General features: G+C 29.4%; 2 protein-coding genes across 2 annotated transcripts; one reads left to right on the top strand and one right to left on the bottom strand.

The window, feature by feature from the left end:
- The first annotated feature begins 10,351 nt into the window (after positions 1–10,351).
- Positions 10,352–16,101, top strand: LOC128040531 (uncharacterized). Its single transcript, XM_052629392.1, has 3 exons — positions 10,352–10,650; positions 10,724–10,801; positions 15,994–16,101. Exons 1-3 carry the CDS (start codon positions 10,381–10,383, stop codon positions 16,099–16,101), a joined length of 456 nt encoding a protein of 151 aa, XP_052485352.1. The 5' UTR covers positions 10,352–10,380.
- Positions 16,102–20,326: 4,225 nt separating this feature from the next.
- LOC105782460 (RING-H2 finger protein ATL78) lies at positions 20,327–20,800 on the bottom strand. Its single transcript, XM_012607214.2, has one exon. The coding sequence runs from the start codon at positions 20,798–20,800 to the stop codon at positions 20,327–20,329; it is 474 nt and encodes a 157-aa protein (XP_012462668.1).

Below are 20,800 nucleotides of genomic sequence, written 5' to 3'. Positions count from 1 at the left end.
ATTTTTTTAATGGGTCCAATAAGCTAATTTGGGGCATCCATGGAAATAAAATAATTAGCCATCCTCATGTGTCAGATGCTCCGAAGGATGCTTCAGCAATCCAATCTCCTCAAGGTGACTATCGCACTAATATTTCTTCCATTGTGCAAAGGAATCCAAAATTGGCCAAATTATGGAAATTTATGATAAAAATAAATAAAATTCAAAATTTTTATTAAATTAAGTTCAATTTAATTATTTTATAATAAAAGCATAAAATCTGATGAAATTTACTAAGAAACTGCATGAATTAATGCTTAAAAGGTGCTGAAATAGTCTATATATTTTAGTGTTTCCAAAAGCCACCTTAAGATGTTCGTCATGTTCATTTATAGATTTAGAATAAACCAAGATGTCATCAATAAGCACAACTACGAATTGATCTAAGAATGGTTGGAAGAACCTAGTCATCAAATCCATAAATGCAGTAATAAAATTAGTTAATCTGAAAGGCATCACAAGGAACACATAATAACCTTACCGAGTCTTGAATATAGTCTTAGGTACATCTGATTCCTTCACCTTTAATTGATAGTAATCAAACCTTAAATCAATTTTTGAGAACACAATTGCACCTCTAAATTAGTCAAATAAATCGTTGATTCTCAATAGTCGATATTTATTCTTAACAGTCAACTTATTCAACTATCGATATTCAGTACACAACCTTAGGGAGCCATCTTTATTTTTAACAAACAAGACCGAAGCTCCACACGGAGAAACATTAGGTTTAATAAACCCACAATCCAAAAGCTCCTAAAGTTGAACTTTTAATTCTTTAAGTTCCTTAGGTGTCATGTGATATAGAGCAATGAATACTGGAGCAGTTCCAAGCAACAACTTAATTTCAAATTCAACCTCACGATTCGGAGGTAATCCTGGAAGTTCCTCAGGAAAAACATCCAAAAATTCCCTAACTATTTGGATACTCTCCACAGTTACACTTCTAGCACTAAAATCCAACACATAGGCTAAATAGGCCTCACACCCTTTCTGCACCAATTTCTCTACTAATATTGCAGAGATCATATTAGACAAATAATTTCGACGTTCACCAACCATGATGATCTCATTACCCTCAATCATTTTCATAGTCGCTCTCTTAATGGCATAGTCCAAACTAACCTAATGTTTAACCAACCAATCCATTCTCAATATTAAATCGAACTCACTAAAAGGAAATTCCATCATATTAGCCAAAAACACTACACCTTAAACCTCCAATGAACATCTTTTATAGATCTTATTTACAATAATTGATTGTCCCAAATGGCTAACTACAGTAACATAATTAGCAATTTTCTCTACCCAAATACCTAGTTTATCAGTAATAGCACAAGCAACATATGAATGGCTAAATCTTATATCAATCAAGGCAAAATACAAAACAAAAATGGATGGTAAAAATACCCACTACGACATTGGACGCGTCTCTGTCTTTGTGACCTCTAACAATATATACAAGAGCAGGCTGCCTAGCATCAATCTGATTCGTATCCTGACCAAATGCTCGTTGACCCTGATTACCGGTCGCCATAATATTTACAGCCTTATTCTAACCTTGGCCCTTCGGAGGTAATTAACCCTTTCTCTGATTTTGGGTTTAATTTTGAGCCAAAGCTTGTGTCTGATTGACCCGACAAGGACAATATTTTGTTCTATGCTCTGTAGACCCACATCTCAAACAATTATCCAAATTTTGCCAACACTCACCCGAATGGCTCTTATCACAATACGTACAATTTAGAGTCCTACCCTTAGAACTAGCTACAACAACCCCCTGTTGCGATCTCCTCTTATTAGCCCGTTTCGTGGGACGAGAATTTAACAAGTAGCACCAGAATCTCTCTTATTTTGGATCTTACTTTTCTCTCATTTTTTGCTTTCCAACCGCTTAATGTCCTTCACAATCTTTTAGTTTTCCCCACTAGGGTTTCAAATACTCTTTCTTGGTGTAGAACAAGTTGAATCTTGAGGTCATAACATAATCCATTCTTGAACCACACACATTTATCCTACTTAGTCGCAACCATACCCTGAGCATAGTAGTTGAGCATAAAAAATTCGGCCTCACATTCAGCCATAGTCTTATCCCCCTACTTTAACTCAATGAACTCGAGTCTACGGGCCTTCACATACCTTGTGCCCACATACTTTTTCTGAAAGGCGTCTTGAAAATATTGTCAGGTCAATTGTTCTATCTGTGTACCCCTCACAATAGACTGCCACCAACTATAGGCCTCATCTGTTAGCAATGACATAGTACCCTTTAATTTTTATTCTAGAATATGGTCCAAATCCTCCAAAATCCTCTCAGTGGTCTCCAGCCAATACTTGGCCATTGAATCGTACATATATCGGGGTTTGACATGCATAAAATTTGGTTTTTAATCAAAACTCAGTCGATTATCATTTTTCCGCTACAATATTATGAATGAGTTTTTGAGTACTGAATAAAATTGGACAATAAAGTTTGCGAAATAAACATTAAAACCAATTAGTTTTTACTTTGGAAAATTTTATCTTTTAGTGAAAAAGAGATGACACACTAAGTTTTTTTTTCAAAGATTAGCAAATTCTTTAAAAAGACTATTTAAAAATCCACAGTCTGAGGTTTGATAACTTGGTTCTGATACCAACCATATGTAACCTCTCTAACCCAGTCTAGACGTTACAGTCATATTCTGAAGGCTACATTAGCCACCGAGATGGTCTAACATAGGGGTGTGCAAATTTTGGGTAAAACTGAATTAATTTGGTTAACCAACCGAATTCAGTTAATCGGTCAGTTAACCGAATTAATTCAGTCAGGGGTCGGTTAATAATTTTTTGGAAGTTCAGTTAATGGTTAATTCAGTTTGAAATCGGTCGGTTAACCGAATTAACCGAATTTAATAAATAATATTATAATATATAAGTATTCAATCGATTCGGTTAATTTTTTGGAAATATAAATTAATCAGTCGGTTAACTTTTTATATGTTTTACACTTGTTTTAACCAAAAATAAAAATATACATAAATTTCGATTAATTTAGTTAACCGACCGAATTAACTGAAAAAGTTCAGTTCTGTTAATTTTTTTTGAAAAAATTTTGGTTCGATTAATGGTTAAGGGTTTAAAAGGGTCGGTTAATTCGATTAATGGTAATTCGGGTTGGTTAACTGATCGGTTAACCGATTGAACACCCCTAGTCTAACAAACTTATCAAATTTTTTAGAACAATCTTTTTAAAACATTTATTTACCTTTGAAGAAAAACTTAGCACCATCTCTTTTTCACAAAAAACTTATAAGTTTCGAAAACCAATTGATTTTAACATTTTCCTCATAGTAGAGATTATTTTTGAAAACTTAGTTGATTTCTAATTAATTTACTATTCAAAATCTCGCAATGGAAAAGTGATATTCAACATAGTTTTAATGAAAATCATGAAAACCAAATTTCATGCGTCTATAATTCAATTCCAAAGTTTCACAAGTCTAAATAACTTAAATGCCATGCTTGCCAAAATTAACTCAAAACTTAAATCCCATGCCACAATTCAAATAAAATGATACAGTTCCCAAATAATAGATATTATAATATTATGTCTAAAAAACTTTTAACGGCAATAATCTGAGCCAAGACCATTGAATGCCAAGTCCGTGTACTAACCTTGCGGGTTGTCTGTAAAGATTGAAATACGACGGGTGAGCTTAAAGAGCTCAGTGTAAGTCCAAACATAAGAAAATTAGTGTAAAATAATAGAAATGTCATACAAATAGCAATTCCCAGAACAAACACAATCGTATAACAAAATAGAATTTGATAGTTTATTTGAACATACTTAAGAATGTCAATGCAATTCATGCTTAACAGAAAAAGTTCCTACCCATACTCCACTACACACCATAGTAAGAGTTCTTCAGAACTCATCCATCCCTACACACCGCATTATGGATGAACCACCAGTAATTGCAGATAAACTATCAATAAAAATAATTTCTAGTAAGTTGTGGATAAACCACTAGTGTTTGCATATTTAAGACTGTCAGTACTTCCTCATTTTATGTCGTCCCAATCCCCATGTTATGCAATATGACATGCTAGTAACAGTACAAAATAGAAACAGTAGTCATGCTTAATCATGGAATCATTTTAACAGTAGTAGGCATACTGAACATGCAATCAATAATACAGAAGCAGTAGCAACAGTAACAGATCATCAAATATTCAGTGATGGTAGGCGTGTATCATTCACATATTATAACAAAAACGGTTCAGTCATTCAGATCATAGGTTCCAGGCCAATCATAATATCATGGTCTCAATTGAGTGTACAAAAACTCTAAAAACAATTCAGGGACTATACAAGGACTAAAATAAACATATCACGAATTTTTGCGCAAAGTTGTAAAAAAGAGGTCACACGGTCGTGTGGCAGCTTGATGTGTGGAAGGAATACATGACCATATGGAAAAGATATACAATCGTGTGGCCAAACCATGTAACAGCCTAAGGCCATGTGAGCAATGGTAAAATTTCTTACATTAAGGACACGGCCGTGTAACAGGCTGAGGTCGTGTGGTTCACGAACTACCCTAGGATTTACAGGTGCACATAGCCGTGTGGTCCACACTCTCATGTGAGAGACCGTGTGGCCCTAAAAATACACGGGTTGCCACCGATTCACTTGGTAAAGAACACACACCTTTCACCACAAGTTCGATCGACACCCCTCACTATCAATTCTGATTTGATTCACCTAGATCCAATCCTTCAATAGTCAATGCACAGGAATTAACAATTGGTATTAAGATTTTGACAAGATCCAAAAAAGATTGATTAATCGAACTAAAAGATTAACACGTGATGATAATATTACGAAAATACAGTATCTAATCATTGAAATGAAGTGTACTTACTAACCTTTGGCAAATATGATGGATGCTATTGATGATAATCTAAACATCGATAGAAATCAACGAACGAAGAATGATTCAATAAGGGAAAAATTTGGTAGCACACAAGATAGAAATAGGGTGTATGAATGAGAGAAAAGAAGAGGAAAAATAAGGTGGAAAGATTAGTTTTATTAGGATTTTAAAAAGAGGGAATGTGAATAATCAAAATAAGAGAAAAATTTGTTTAAATACCTAAGGTTTGTAAACCCTAGGGGCGACACAAGCAATTTTATCGAAGCCTTGCCGAAATTTTCAAAAATGAAAAGGAAGGAGAGGCTCAAGCTTAAGGTCATGTTTGGTTTGGTGTATTGGCTATGCCAATACACCCTTAATCGGTGGGCCCCACCTAATCCCTCTCTATCCCCATGTTTGGTTCAATGTATTGGTAATACGGGTGTAATCGGTTACTTTCCTAATCGGTAAAAACCACCGATTTCTATTCCCCCCTTTTTCCCAGATTAGGAACGGCTTCAGCAAACCCTCCCTGTTTTACCCTCCCCCGATCCCCTTTGTTTCTCTTCTGTTCCTTCAAGCTTGCTCCCCCCGTTTCTTTTCTTTTCTTTTTCGGCCGATTTGCTCTCTGTCGATTTGCGTCATCGGTTAGTTTTCCTAACCCTATAGAATTCGAGGTCAACCTTTTCTATTGTTTTTATCTAATCGGTTTCCCCTTTTCTCCTTACAGGTTCTTCTTCATTGTGCCCCTTTTCTCCTAATCGATTTGCGTCATCGGTTAGTTTTCCATAGTTTTTTTGTTTGTATTGCATGTGCGATTGAAATGTGTTTTGTGTTGTTGGTTAGGCTTAAGAAATGCATACTGTTTTTTGTTGATATTGTTATTATGGATATTGTAGGGAAAATTATGCATATATGTCTTTATTCATCAGCATAGGACCGACAATCCTTTGAAAACAATAGTCGGATTTTTGTTCTCTCTTCTCTGCTAATCTTGGATTTTTGTTTGTTCTGTTGTAATTTTCGAGTCCTTTTTTTATCTCCAAAACCAGTAGGAGTATTCTCTTTGAAGGTAACTTTTTTTTATCAGTTTTTTGGGTTATAACTCGTTTGGATCTCCATTTTTTCGTGTTTGATTTCATGTTTATTGATCTGGGTATGCTTGGTTTTGTTAGTTTTAATGGGTTTTGTTTATTTTTTTTTCTTAATTCTTGTTTTGATCTAATTGCCTGATGGGAATGTCAATTTTTTAGATTGTTCTCCAATTTCTATTTTATCTTTAACCTTGTAGGTCATGATGGTTCTATCTTCTTGTTAAATCTTTATTCTCCTATTTTAAGTGCAAGGGAATTTAAGAATTTAATTTGTTATTGGTAACTAATCATTAGAGCTTAAAAGATCTTAGCTCTGAGCAAATTTTCTGATTGGTTGTTGAGTTCGTCTTATTCTATTTTTTCTTGCTTTCCGGTCGCATGATTGATTATGTTAATTGCTGCCTGGATTGCTTATCAATGGCAGTAATGCTCAAAATAATGTTCAAACTTGCAGTCTTCTGATTATTTGTGTTAATTGTTGATTTTGATTTTTCTACGGATGACAAGATTCGAACAAAGTGTTTAGGGTATTCTCCTAAGAGCGTGAAACAACTGAAAGCATGTGTTTGGAATTTTGTGTGGGTGTGTGTGATAAGTGGTCTTTTGTTATAATATAATCAAAATGATGGATGATTGGTTTAAAGAATGGCCGTTTCTCTTGTTAAAATTCAGTATCATGTGAAGTTGGCAAATCTGTGTCTATATGGAAATGTAACTATTTTTTGTTAGAGGAAGAATGCTGGTTGGTAAGTATGTATATTTGGTTTTGTACTTGATTCCTTTTGAGTGATATAATGCATGGTTTTAGGTGAAATGCAATTTATGAAGAAATACGTTTTAGGCCGAAATTCATATGTTAATCGATAACTTGTATGTTTATATATATATATATATATATATATATTATCCGCCAAACTTAGTATGTATAGTTCAATAAATTGCTATTCAAGTTGTATATGTTTGGTTAACTTATGCTTAAGTTAATTAAGGTATTGATATGAGATCATTCGGTATTTGGGAATATAGTATTTATTAAAGAGGAATATTTGAACATACTTGTTTAGAAGATGCATGGGACTATGTGATTTGGATTGGTGTTTATATTTCATAAGCATGTACTCTGTCTTAATAGATAAAATGGTAAAATCGGCTAAAGCATGAATTACTAATGACACATATATATAAGTATATGTTTTGGTGAATATCATGAAAACACATATTTACTATGGTTTGAGAGTTTTATAATGACCGTATATGTATAAATTAACTTGGATTATGGATTTGAGAAATGGTTAGTGGCACACATTTATATGTGTATGTGCACAAGTTAGTAAATAAATAAAAGGTATAATTTTTGGTTCTTTGAAAAGTTCAATATTGTATATGTTATTTTGATCTTAGTTATTTGGTTGTGGGTTATGACTAGTTTTAAAAGTTATTAATAAGGGTTAAGGGTGTTACATTTTTCTTTGAGAGAGTGACCAATTTATACATTTTCAATCTTGTGATGGGGACCAAAAGAACATTTATTCCAATTTGTTATTCAATTATCTGAATTGTAAAATTTTAATTTGACTTGAAATCAAAGCTCAAACAGTTTATTTGAGTTAACTTGAAATTTTGAATAACTTGATTTGATGAAAATCTAATTTTTTTATCTTTTGAATGGAACCGATTTTGCTCGATCTTAAAATCTTGACAAAGTACAATGATATCTTTACTCAAACAACTTTTCATTTTCAATACATGTTGCAATTAGTGTCTTGTTTGATAAATTTATTTGAAAGTGGAGCTTCCATATTTAAGTTATAATTGTTGATTCAATTATTTATACATTTGATTTTAAAATTACATCAATAATTAAAATAAGGACTTTAATATTTTATTAAAATAAGGACTAATCAATAATTAAAATAAGGACTTTAATATTTTATTAAAATAAGGACTAATCAATAATTAAAATAAGGACTTTAATATTTTATTAAAATAAGGACTAATCAATAATTAAAATAAGGACTTAATATTTTATTAAAAATCAAAAATTTAATATTTTAATAAAGAAATTTAAATTTAAAATGTTATAAAAGTTTTAAAACAAGAGAAAGAAGATTATTAAAACAAATCCTCATTCTTATAAAAAAATAATGTTGCTTAGAAAATCTTTTCACATTTGAACCTACCATGTGAAGAAAATCTAATTAAAATTTGGTCTCCAAATTCATATTTATTGAACACTTTTTACTATTTCTAAGGAAAATTATATATAAATTTGTTTTCAAAGTGTTCAATAATGTGAAATCATAAAATGGAGTCGTATGTATGATTTTTCAATTAACATTATTATTAAATAAAGTACTAAAACAAACCCAAACCTTGTTGCTTAACAAAATATTTTTCTCAATCATACCACAAAATTTGTTGCTTTACAAAATAAACAAGTTTTGATACCTTAATTACTATAGTTAATATAAGGGAGGGCAATCAGGGATCTAGCTTTGTTGCAACGATATCATTTAGTAGATAATTTTTTGCTTCGTGTGTTCTAAATTTGTATTGATTATTTTTATTTGACAATGTCTAATTGCAACTTCAATTCATTGATAGTGCGTTCTAATTTTAATATGTTGCAGTAATGGCTCGTCTGCCTTTAATTGCACAAAGTGTGAGGCGTAAAAGAATTGGTCTTGCATTGATAATATGGTTGGAAATCTGTAGCATTGCGATTTGGTTCTTATTTAGAATGGGTGCCAGCCTTAGCCTACAGACTTATAGACCAAGGATTAGGTCCTATACCTTAGATTTTTATGCAAAACGAGATTATGTGAAGAGGCTTGTATATGCTAGTGACGAGACTTGTATTGAACAAGTTAGGATGAATAGAACTGCCTTTTTTAAACTATGTGAGATGTTAGAATCGATAGGGGGATTGAAGTCGTCAAGGTTCATGCTTGTTGATGAGCAAGTAGCAATGTTTTTACATATCATCTCCCATCACCTGAAAAATCGAGTTATCAAGCATCACTTTAGAAGGTCCGGGGAAACTGTTAGCAAAGCATTTCATAGTGTTTTAAATGCTGTCATACGCTTACAAGATGTCTTATTTAAAAAGCCGGAGCCAATTACAACCGATTCTTCTGACACAAGGTGGAAATGGTTTAAGGTATTAGACGAGTTTTATATATAGCTTGTACAACATTTAGTTGACTTAGATTTAAATTAGTATTCTAACTCAAGGTTTTATATCATGTGATATAGAATTGCTTAGGTGCTCTTGATGGAACCCACATCAAGATTAGGGTGCCAACAGTTGATAAACCTAGATATCGAACCCGAAAAGGTGACATAGCAACAAATATGCTAGGTGTTTGTACACCTGAGATGCAATTTGTTTATGTTCTTCCTGGTTGGGAAGGTTCAGTTGCCGATGGACGGGTGCTCCGAGATGCCATTAGTAGAACACATGGACTAAAAGTTCCTCATGGTAAAGAGTATAGTTAGAGGAATTTGAATTATTCATTAAGATCAAACTTTGTGTGCTGAATTACTCATTTATTAAAAAATTTATTTTATAGGTTGTTATTATCTAGTTGATGTTGGATACACAAATTGTGAGGGATTTCTTGCACCATTTAGAGGACAGCGATATCATTTGAACGAGTGGCGTCAGGGTTATCAGCCAAGTTCTCCGCAAGAGTTTTTTAATATGAAACATGCCTCAGCACGTAATGTCATTGAAAGATGCTTTGGCTTATTAAAACTTAGATGGGGAATACTTAGGAGTCCATCGTTTTATCCTGTAAGGGTGCACAATAGAATTATTATTGCATGTTGTTTGCTCCATAATTTTATTCGAACCCATATGAGTATTGATCCCATTGAAGCGGAGGTGGGAGAAGGATTACCTACTAATGTGGTGGATGACGATGAACCGAATATAACAAATATTCATCCATCGGATGCTTGGGCTACTTGAAGGATGGATCTAGCCAACCAAATGTTCGATGAATGGCAAGCATCTAGAAATTAGTTAGGTTTAGGGACAAATTGAGTTACAATTAATTTGTTGATGTTATTTTATGTATCTAGTTTATGAAACTTTGTACTAAACTTTGTGTTATTTCATTCAATTTAGTATTGAGCTTTTGATTCATGATATTGAACTAACGATATAATATTATAAACTGTTCACCTTTTGATTCATGATATTAAAAATAGTAAATAATGTAAATTTGTTTTTTTTTCTTAAGATAATTATGTCAGGTGTTCCACAATCACATGCTTCTTCTCAAGCTTCTCGAGGAAGCAAAAGAAAATGGATTCCAGAATAAGGTGCAGCCTTGGTTTCTTGCATGGTGGATTTGCACAATGTAGGAACATTTAATGCTGATACCGGGTTCAAGGCCGGTTATTTGAACGAGCTAGAAAAAATGCTAGAAAAGGCTTTACCAAGAGCAATGTTGAAGGCGAAGCCAAATATTGAATCTCGGATTAGGTGCCTAAAAAGGGAATGGTCAGTCGTCTACGACATGCTTAATGGCCAAAACAACAGCGGTTTTGGTTGGGACGAGCATAGGCAGCTCGTTGTTGCTGAAGATGCAGTTTGGGAATCCTATGTAAAGGTAAAATGTATTTCAAGTATTTATTTATTTTTTTACAAAACTTATAACTAATATGATTTCCTCATTTTTTTAGAGTCACAAAGAAGCCTCTCAGTTCAAACATCGTTTTTCCTTACTACAACCAACTTCTCGCCATATACGCAAGAGATCGGCGATGGAAAGACGCTCAAACAGCTACTGATGTTCTTGAAGAAATACATGCTGAGGATGAACGTACTACATATATGAATGAAGAGAGAAACACATTCTATGACTTCGAAGCCGACGTCTCTTTAGACGACATGGATGTTTCTGGTACAGATCCGCGAGGAGATAGAGACCAAGGGGGTTCCTCATCTTCAAACAAGAGAAAGAAGAAATCTGATGCTCGTGATAATGTGTATTCTTCATTTGATGAGGCTGCCACTTTGTTGGGGGAAAAAATCCAAGCCGTTGGCGATCAAATCAGTAGGAGTATTGCCTCCGAGGTGGTAGTTCAGCAGAGGTCAAAAGAACATCAAAAGATGGAAGAGAAAGCTTCAAATTTATATTCAGCCTTATGGTCAATTGAAGGTTTAACCGACGATCAGCGGTATGATGCTTTGAGTAAAATTCCCGATCATCCAACTCAAATGATCGTTTTCTTTAGTTTACCTTCTGTTGCCCAATTGGAATGGGTCAGAAGATTTCTTTCTCACCATTAAATATCAATGTTCAAACTTTTTGATGTTGTAAAACTATATAACATATGGATTATGATGTACAATTTCATTTTCATCTAACCTTTTCTTAATATAAGTTAATTATGTTTATGCAGAATATAATTCTCAAGTTATATATTGATTTTAGTAAATTGATATAAGAACATTTTATTAGTAAGAATTTTATGAAATTACATTTAATATTAATTATTTTAAATTGCATAAATTCATATAAGAAAATTTAAAAGCATACAATTTTATGAAATTTAATATTAATTATTAAATTATATGTAACAATTATTATTTTAAATTATACAAATTCATAAAATATAATTTATTAGTTATAATTATTTTAAATTTTATTAAATCATATATTTTAATTAAAATATATTTAATATTAATTATTTCAAATTTTCATTTATAGTATCATATATTATGATTTGAGTAAATTCATATAAGAATATTAATTATTAAGAATTTTATTAAATTATATATATTAATTATAATATATTTAATAATAATTATGTTAATTTATATTTTACAGTATCATATATTATGATTTGAGTAAATTCATATAAGAATATTAATTATTAAGAATTTTATTAAATTATATATTTTAATTATAATATATTTAATAATAATTATGTTTAAATACGATTAAAATATTTGTTATTGATAATAATAATCTTAAGCAAATTTAAATAACAATAACAATATTTAATATAAATTTCGCTAATAACAATACTTATATATTAATTATTAACAATATTTATTATATATTAAATAACAATAACAATATTTAATAATTTACCAAAACAAATTTCTGCTAATTATTAAGAATTTTATTAAATTATATATTTTAATTAAAATATATTTAATAATAATTATGTTTAAATATGATTAAAATATTTATTATTGATAATAATAATCTTATTAAAATTTAAATAACAATAACAATAATCATTTACCAAAACAAATTTATGCTAAGGGTATCCTAGTCATTTTAGTTTTTTCCATTATGCTATTACACCTCTATTCCATTCAACCAAACACAAGATTACTATTACGCCTCTATTCCATTACATTCAACCAAACAGTTGATTTGCTATTACACCTCTAATCCAATACACCTCTAATCCAATATACCTCTACTCTCTAGGTAGGGGGCACTAACACTTAACCATTAAGCATATAACTCATTTCTTACATAATTTAGACATTGAACCGTACATATATCGAGGTGTGATATGCATGAAATTTGGTTTTTAATCAAAACTCTGTCGATTATCACTTTTCTGCTGCAATATTATGAATGAGTTTTTGAGTAGTAAATAAAATCGAAAAACAACTTTTGCTAAATAAACATTAAAACCAATTGGTTTTTACTTTGGAAAATTTTGTCTTTTAATGAAAAAGAGATAACACGCTAAGTTTTCTTCTAAGATTAACAAATTCTTTAAAAAGACTATTTTAAAACTCCGATAATTTTGCTAGGCCATTTTAGTGGCTAATATAGCCTTCAAAATCCGCCATAACAAATTACACTTAATAAGTAATTTTAAAAATTATTAAGATATTATTTTATGAAAATGTATTTTAAATTATTTTTCCTTATTTATTTATTTATTAACAATTTTAAAAAAATATATGTTTCATTTTTAAATTATAAAAGATAATTATTTTCATTTACTTATTTTAAATTTATTATTTATTAATGTTTTATTTTATATAGATTTTAACTTGAATATTTTATACATGTTTTTTTTTAGAAAACTCATTGGCATGTTTTTTTAGAAAACTCATTTGCATACTCTTAATTACTATGGAGAGATAAAAATTAAACCTATAAATATGAATTAGTGTTTTACTTTATTACATTGAAAGTAATTTTATTAATATATAGACAATTTTTATTAATATAAACATATATCTAATGATTTATAATAATTTATCTTTTACACTTTGAATAATTTATATATCTAATTATCATTTAAAATTTTAATCTTTTAATTATTTGATAATTAAATTAAATTTCCTTTAAATCATTTTAAACTTATTCAAAATCATACAATTTTTTATACTTTTAGTGGCTCGTCCTAAAATAGAATTTTTTTATTTAGGCCCATTTATAATTTATAATATTTTAAATTAATAATGGTAAAATTACACTTTAGCCCCTTAAAATGATAAAAGTTTAATTTAATTTTTTAAAATTATAAAGATATAAACTATTAAAATAATGAAATTACATTTTACTATAAAATGCAATTTAATTCCCTTCCAAAAAACTTAATAAGTTTACCTTGATTAAAAATAATTTATTATTAAAATTTTAAAAAGTAAATAATCATTTTGTATTTATTTTCATTTATATCATTATTTCTATTTTTAATATTACATCATATTTTAAATATTATGTTTTAATAAAATTAAAATTTATCAATATTAATAATGTCTTTCTGTTATAGTAAATTTTTAATAATAATTTTAAAATATATGAAAATATTTTAATTTTAGTTTTATTTAAAGCACTTTATTTGTAAATTTTTTTGCATAATTTCATTATAGGTTTTGATTATATATGTTCATTTTGAGAGACATAATACCTAAAACTACCCATAGTCCCTCCCGCTTCCTCCTGTATTGGAAACAATGTTGATGCCAATCGAGCTAAAACTTAAACAACACTTGAATAGTAATTTTAAACCAACTAAAATTGGTTTCTAGAGATATATTAAACAAACAACCAACCAACCCATGTGATCCATGAAATTAACAAACTAGTATGTGTATAAATTTATGTATCGATGTTGGATAGATTTTCTTATCTCTTATAAATTTATATGGATATTTTAAATATTCATTAATGAATGAATGGTGGAATTTTTGAAATATATGTCAATTTTAAGATGGTGGATTAAAATGAAATATTTTATTAAGCTAATGTATTATGATTAAATCAATGAAATTTATAATAAAATAAGCTTTATTGAATTTATCAATCAATTTTGTTTTAATTTTTGATACTACCCTAAACTTTTAAAAATATTGGTACTATTTTGAATCCAATTTGTTTGTGGCTGAATTACTTTGGGATAAAAAAATATGATTACTTTTACGATTATGGTTAGACTTTTCTTACTTTATTTTGAACTGTACCTATATATATTGGAGTTGGAAAAAAATAACAAGATATGCTTTTTTTATTCAATGTTGTGTTGTTCTTCAGTCAAATTATAACAACTGCTGAAATCATATGTCGAAGATACTGAGTGGGCAGGGGGACAAGGCATCCCTCGGAAACAACCAAGCACTCTTCTGTCTTTATTTATACATTAAAGTGTGCCGTTTTTGACACTATCCATATCACAAAATTAGGGGTGAGCAAAATTTGATTCGACTCGAAAAAATTGAAAAAAAATTCAAATTTCGAGTTAAACGAATCGAGTTATTCGAATCAACTCGAATTTTTTTTCAAATTTCGAGTTGAGTTTTCGAATTCGAATAACTCGAATAATTCGAATATCAAACTATAATATTTTACATTTTTCCCCTAAACTCCCAAACCTTTTCACTTTTCCCTCAAAACTTTTACTCCTTCCCACTTTCCCCCCAAAACTTTTACTCCCCTCCCCTCCCAACCCCCCAAAATTTTACTCTCCCATTTACTTTTTCTCAAAATTTTACTCCCAAAAGCCCTCAAAACCTTTTATTTTCCCCCAAAATTTTTACTCCCTCCCACTTTTTTCCCTAAAACTTTTATTCCCTTCCCATCTCACCTCTCATCTACCCCAAACCCTCCCCCCTCCAATTTTTTTTAATATTTTCCCTCCAAAATTTCACTCCCCCTATTTACTTTCTCTCAAACTTTTATTCCCCAAAACTTTTTATTTCCCCCCTAAACTTTTACTTCTCACCCTTTACTCTCAAATAAAAAATCAAAATTATCCAAAAAAAAATCACTAAACATAAATAGTAATAATTTTATTTATATCTACTATTTATATTATTAAATTAAATTTCATATTTTATATTATTTATATTATTGAATTGTTTAGTCATATTGAATATTTATATTAAAATTGAATTATTAATTATGCCATAAAATATTCGTGTTAAAATTTTATATTGGTATCAATTTCACATTTTATTTTTAAAATAACTTTTATTAAAAATCATATTTTTACATTTAATATATTTTTAATTCCAAAATACATAGTGACAAGAATCTGAAGATAATTGAAACAACTAAGCAAGCAAAGAAGCTAACCAGTATATAAAAGATTAATAACTAAATTATGAGGTGATGAAAGTTAATAAAAAATTTGATTAAGGTGGACAAATTTTATTACGATGGGTGACAGTGGTTACAAGGACCCAAAATTATTTTTTAAAATTTAACTTGAACAAATATATTTGATTCGATTTGATTCGAATTCCATCTCACTCGACTCGATTCGAGAAAACTTCAAATAAAGTTAGGATGATAAAATAAGATTCGAAAACTCAATTAACTCGAAAATTTTCAATTCGACCAAATGCTCACTCGTAGACAAAATTAAGCAATAGAAATGTAATTCTATTCAGCTACAGTCTTTTTGTTTTTTAAGATTGAAAAACCAAATATTCCATGTTGACTGGGGTTTTCTTTAAACTATTCCAGCCATCAGAGTTGAATAACACAGATGTAACAGCAAAGGAAATGGGGGAGATGCCTACAGAAAAGTCACTCAACGTGGGGAGAATACAAATTTGGGTTTATTGTTTTTGATAAAAAAAAAAAAAAAGAGTCACATTTATAACTCTGGTTTTGCTCACCAAAAACCTTAAAACTAAGAAATAATCTTCGCTCAAACTTAGTGACTATAAACGGTGAATAAATTAGACGAGCTGCGCCTCAAAAAGTCTTCCTCCTTTCATTCATATTTATACGCTTAGACATTGAGACCGTAATTGTAAAAAAAAAATTAATTTTTTTTTAAAAAGTACCGTCCTGCGCTACTTCCATTTTACCATTAATTAATAATTTACCTTTTTATATTTTATTTTAATTAATTTTGAAATTTTATACATTTTCACATGTATAATGTCATGTCATCTTGTTATTTCTCTACACATTATTTATATGAAAAAGTCAAGTAATATATTTATATAGAGCCTAAAATTTTAAAAATTAAAACTAGTAGTATAATTTAACCAAATAAATTTAAATGTTATCATTTAGTTCAAAACTAAAATTTTAAGGACTAAAATTTATTGTATTAATTTATAATTCTTTGCAATGGGCCACGCATGTGATATGAGCAAAATCTAGCGAGAAGCATGTGTTGTAGGAAAATCCAAAGAATGGAGACGTCATATGAAAGGAATGAAAACTTGTCAAATTGATAAATTGCAGTCTAAATTATACATATTTTCTTAATTTAGTAGCTATCTTTTTGCCAATTCTTTTTATTATTTAAATTACCCCAAATGTTAAGTTTATTAAACAACTTATTGACATTCTTATTTTATATTCTCTTAAATTCTCATTTTGTAGCTATTGTCCAACTCCTTATTTATGTGGGAATCATAAATATTATAAAGATTTTAATCTAGACCCATTCGTAATAGTCTTACTTCATTGGTTTATATAAGTATTCTTGTTTCACTAATTACTACCATATTAGATACATCATGGTGGGAGATTATATTTTCATTATTCAAAATATTAAATAATTTTAATTTATTAGTAAAATAAAAGAAAAGAGCCTATTTTTTACTCTTGATGTTTTCACGTTCCCTCACGATAGAATGTACCCAAAACCTAGGGTTTATTTCTTTCTTCTTTCAATTTTCCTATAGCTTAGTTTCCCATTCAAAACCCAACGTAGAAAGAAATATTGTGTTCATTGTAGCTTAGTTTCAGAGATCGATTTTGGATTTAAGCTTTCACCAAATCTAGTTTAAATACAAATAATAATATGGAAAGATAGGTTTCAGAACTGAAATGTAAAAATTAGGGTTTGTTTAAACAGAAATGTGGGGTTAAAAAGTTCCAAAGAAATCAAGCTAGATGGACTATATATACAATCAGATTAGCAACAAGGACTCAAAACAAAAGGAAAATGAAGTAGATGTTTTAGGAGTAAAACTCAAATGAAGACCACCGGATTACTTTCTGGGGAGTAATTTCTTTTTCAAATTTTCAATATTGAATTCCCTTTTCCTAATTTTAATTTATAAAATGATTGACAAAGAAAAAAAAGAGAGTAGGTAGTAAGTTGAAAAAATGTGTATAGTTGAGGGTGCAAATGATGAAATAAGGCAAAAACAGAAGGGACATTTAAGACGGCAAGGCATGACTGATAGAGTGTATTGGTCTTAGTTGAAGAGTGAGGAGGGTTCATCTGAATAAAATGAGGATGATGAGGTCAGTCCAATTAATTTAATACCCGCCATATGTGAATTTTTGACATTTTTTCTTTTCGAAAGAGTTGATAAAAGAGGTTGGATTATTCTAGTATAAATTGTTGACTCAGGGGAGTAAATTAAGAATAAGTATGGATTGTTGACGCAAATCAGAATTTTTTTTTTGGTGAAACAGTCCACCAATTTTCTCATACCAATATAACTCCAATATTTCTACTTTCCACTCTCTCACTCCTCATTTTTCTTTCTACTAGAATTAGCTTCTTCTTTTTTAAGTAATTAATTATATATTGTTTAATATATATTTAACCAGCTTGAGTATGGTAAAATATTAAATATATAAAATGAATGAAACACGTGAATTTTTTAACTCTACTTGTAAAATTACACCGTGAAACCAAGAAATTCTTTTCTTTTCTTTTTTTGCGTGAAAACTAATATTAAATTATCAATTTTGGAGGAGTTAATTACCTTTATTTTTATAAGAAATAAATCATAATTTTATGATTCGTGAGGATCAAAATATAATTAACTTTTAATGAAAGCATATAAAAATAACTTTAATTTTCATTTTACAAGGGACATGCATACCCATTATGGTTAGGGGTGAGATTCGATCGAGTCAAAAAAATTGCGAGTTAGTCGAGTTGACGAATCCTATTTTAGCAACCGAACTCAATTTGAATATTTATTCGAGTTGATATAAATAACTCAAATCGAATTTTATTCACTCCTAAATAAAATACAAAATAAGCAACAATATTATACAATATAGGTGTATTTTCTATTAGTAGCGTATGTTCTCCGCCTACACTTAATTAAAACAAAGTTAGTCATAGACAGGATCTGTTTCCAGCTAGATGTAGCCCCCTATATTAACATTAATGCTCAATATTTTCCCTACAACTTTTTGCTTAAGTCCCCTTAAAAAGTCTCTCTCTATTATAAATGATAGAAGAAATAAGTCTTATCTATAATATACAAGCAATAAAAGAATGAGTTTGGATCAATTCTGAAATAACTAAAATACTTTTTATTATTTAATATATTAGTAAATTGGAATTAAAAAATAATTGTGATAATACATGACAAAATTTTGCACAAAACTCTATTATTATTCATGGTGGCTTCGCCATTTCTCATTATCTGCATTAGCAATATTCATTAATTATTAATTATATAAGTGAAATTAATTAATTTTATTATATATTTCTTATTAAAACATAATATCAGATATTAATTTTAAAATATAAATATATATAAAATCATTCATCATAATTGTTAAAAAATAAAAATCCATATTTTTATAATTATGATTTTAATTAAATAAATATATTTTACTCTATAAATATGATAATAATCAAATCATGTTAAAATCATTTTTATTTATCGATGTGAATTTAATTTGGTATTATCTTTTAAAAGTTCTATTTAAAAATAACATTATCTATCATTAACTAATAAAATTTTAAATATATAAAATTATTAAATATAATTAGATAAATTAAAATAATTTATAAAAGATAATATAACAAAAAATATATGTTTTCGATAATGAAAATGTGAAAAACATACATGTTTGGTAAATATTTTCTTTAAGAGAAATAAAATAAAAAGTTTTACATTTATATGGATTCGAATTAAGGTATCAAATTTAATATTTGCAAAATATATTTTTAGTTTATATGAATTTACACCAGGACCAGTTTACCTAAAGTTAAAAAAAAAAACTTTTTCACTTTTACAAAGCACAACTTTTATTATTTTTAATTTTCACATTTATATTTTTCAAAATTATTTTTAAAATTTTCAACAAAACACATTTTCATCAATGTTTTCTATTTTCGAGGAAAATAAAAATGAAAGTGACGTTTGTTTTCTGAAATCGAACGGAATCTTATATACTCTCTAATTTTTTAAAATTGGATTAGTGGTTGAATCGGTTATACCACGATTCCTAGCTTGATCAATTCAACTGACTAGTATGATTCTAATTAAATAAATTGTTAAAAATAAAAATATAGAAAATCAGTTCAACTTGTCCAACCCTTCATTCAATCGATTTTTAATCCAGATAAACTAATTTATAAGTGGTTCAATAAAAAATCAGTTCAATCCTTTATCTAAACCGGTATCCTAACCGATTGTTGATTCAATAAGCCGGAAGTTAATTCCTATATGTTTAGACAACAAAGTGTAATTACATCTTAAAAAGAAATTAAAAGTCATCGTAGATCCTCCTATTCTCGATCGCTCATAAGAATTGGGGCAAGAAAATAGGCGAAAAAGAACAAGTAAATGAGTTTATTCAATTGATCTGAGATGATTAATCAAACACATAGAATTGAAGGAAAGTGGGGGTCTTATCACAACAATATTGGCTCATGCACTTTTACTGTTCCAACTTGTTCAAAATCATTAAAAAGTTCAAAGTTGAAACCCCTTTCATGACTATATATACGATAAAAGGATTTAAATATGGATTTTTTTTCACATAATGAATGTTATGGTAATTAATTATTTGTAAATATCAACAGTAAAAAAAGCTTAACCCGCCACCATATCACGGTAGCTACTAAAATGATCTAACGCAGCCACCAGGTTTCCCGGTGGCTGGTATCATCAAAAGAACAATATTTGAAAAGAATAACTTCCATGCCGGACGCTAGTTGCCGAGGAGTTAAAGATCTGCGGCAGACAGGGCATGTGGTACGTCGATGTCCGACCCATCTATCCAAGCAAACTTTATGGAAAAGATGGTCACATCTCAACTCTGGAATCTCATCGTCTTCATCGATCTTACATAAACATATAGCACATTCAACTTCTTCATCATCATCACCCACGTCTCGCTTGCTGCAGTGATTCCGGTTCCCTAGCTTGAAATCATCGCCCCCAATGGGTGTAGGGATTTGATAAGGGAACAAGGAGAAACGAAGCAAGATATTCCATGACCATTGCACAACCGTAACGATTGAAAGAAGGGAAGAGTAACACTTCTCTATCTTGTCAATCGCCAGGATTGAATGGTCGAAGGCGACTGTTGATGAAGCAAACAT

This window comes from Gossypium raimondii, chromosome 1 (genome assembly GCF_025698545.1).
Source record: "Gossypium raimondii isolate GPD5lz chromosome 1, ASM2569854v1, whole genome shotgun sequence".
NCBI classification, from domain to species: Eukaryota; Viridiplantae; Streptophyta; class Magnoliopsida; order Malvales; family Malvaceae; genus Gossypium; species Gossypium raimondii.
Note: the sequence above shows the minus strand (reverse complement) of the source record. Positions and strands in the feature narration are given on the sequence as shown.

Excerpts from the sequence above, each read along its gene's own strand:
- LOC105782460 (XM_012607214.2), bottom strand. The coding sequence starts at position 20,800 with ATGTTTGCTTCATCAACAGTCGCCTTCGACCATTCAATCCTGGCGATT.
- LOC128040531 (XM_052629392.1), top strand. The coding sequence starts at position 10,381 with ATGGTGGATTTGCACAATGTAGGAACATTTAATGCTGATACCGGGTTC. Across the intron at positions 10,651-10,723 it reads TTTGGGAATCCTATGTAAAG|AGTCACAAAGAAGCCTCTCA; the intron begins GTAAAATGTATT and ends TCATTTTTTTAG. Across the intron at positions 10,802-15,993 it reads GCCATATACGCAAGAGATCG|CCATCAGAGTTGAATAACAC; the intron begins GCGATGGAAAGA and ends AAACTATTCCAG.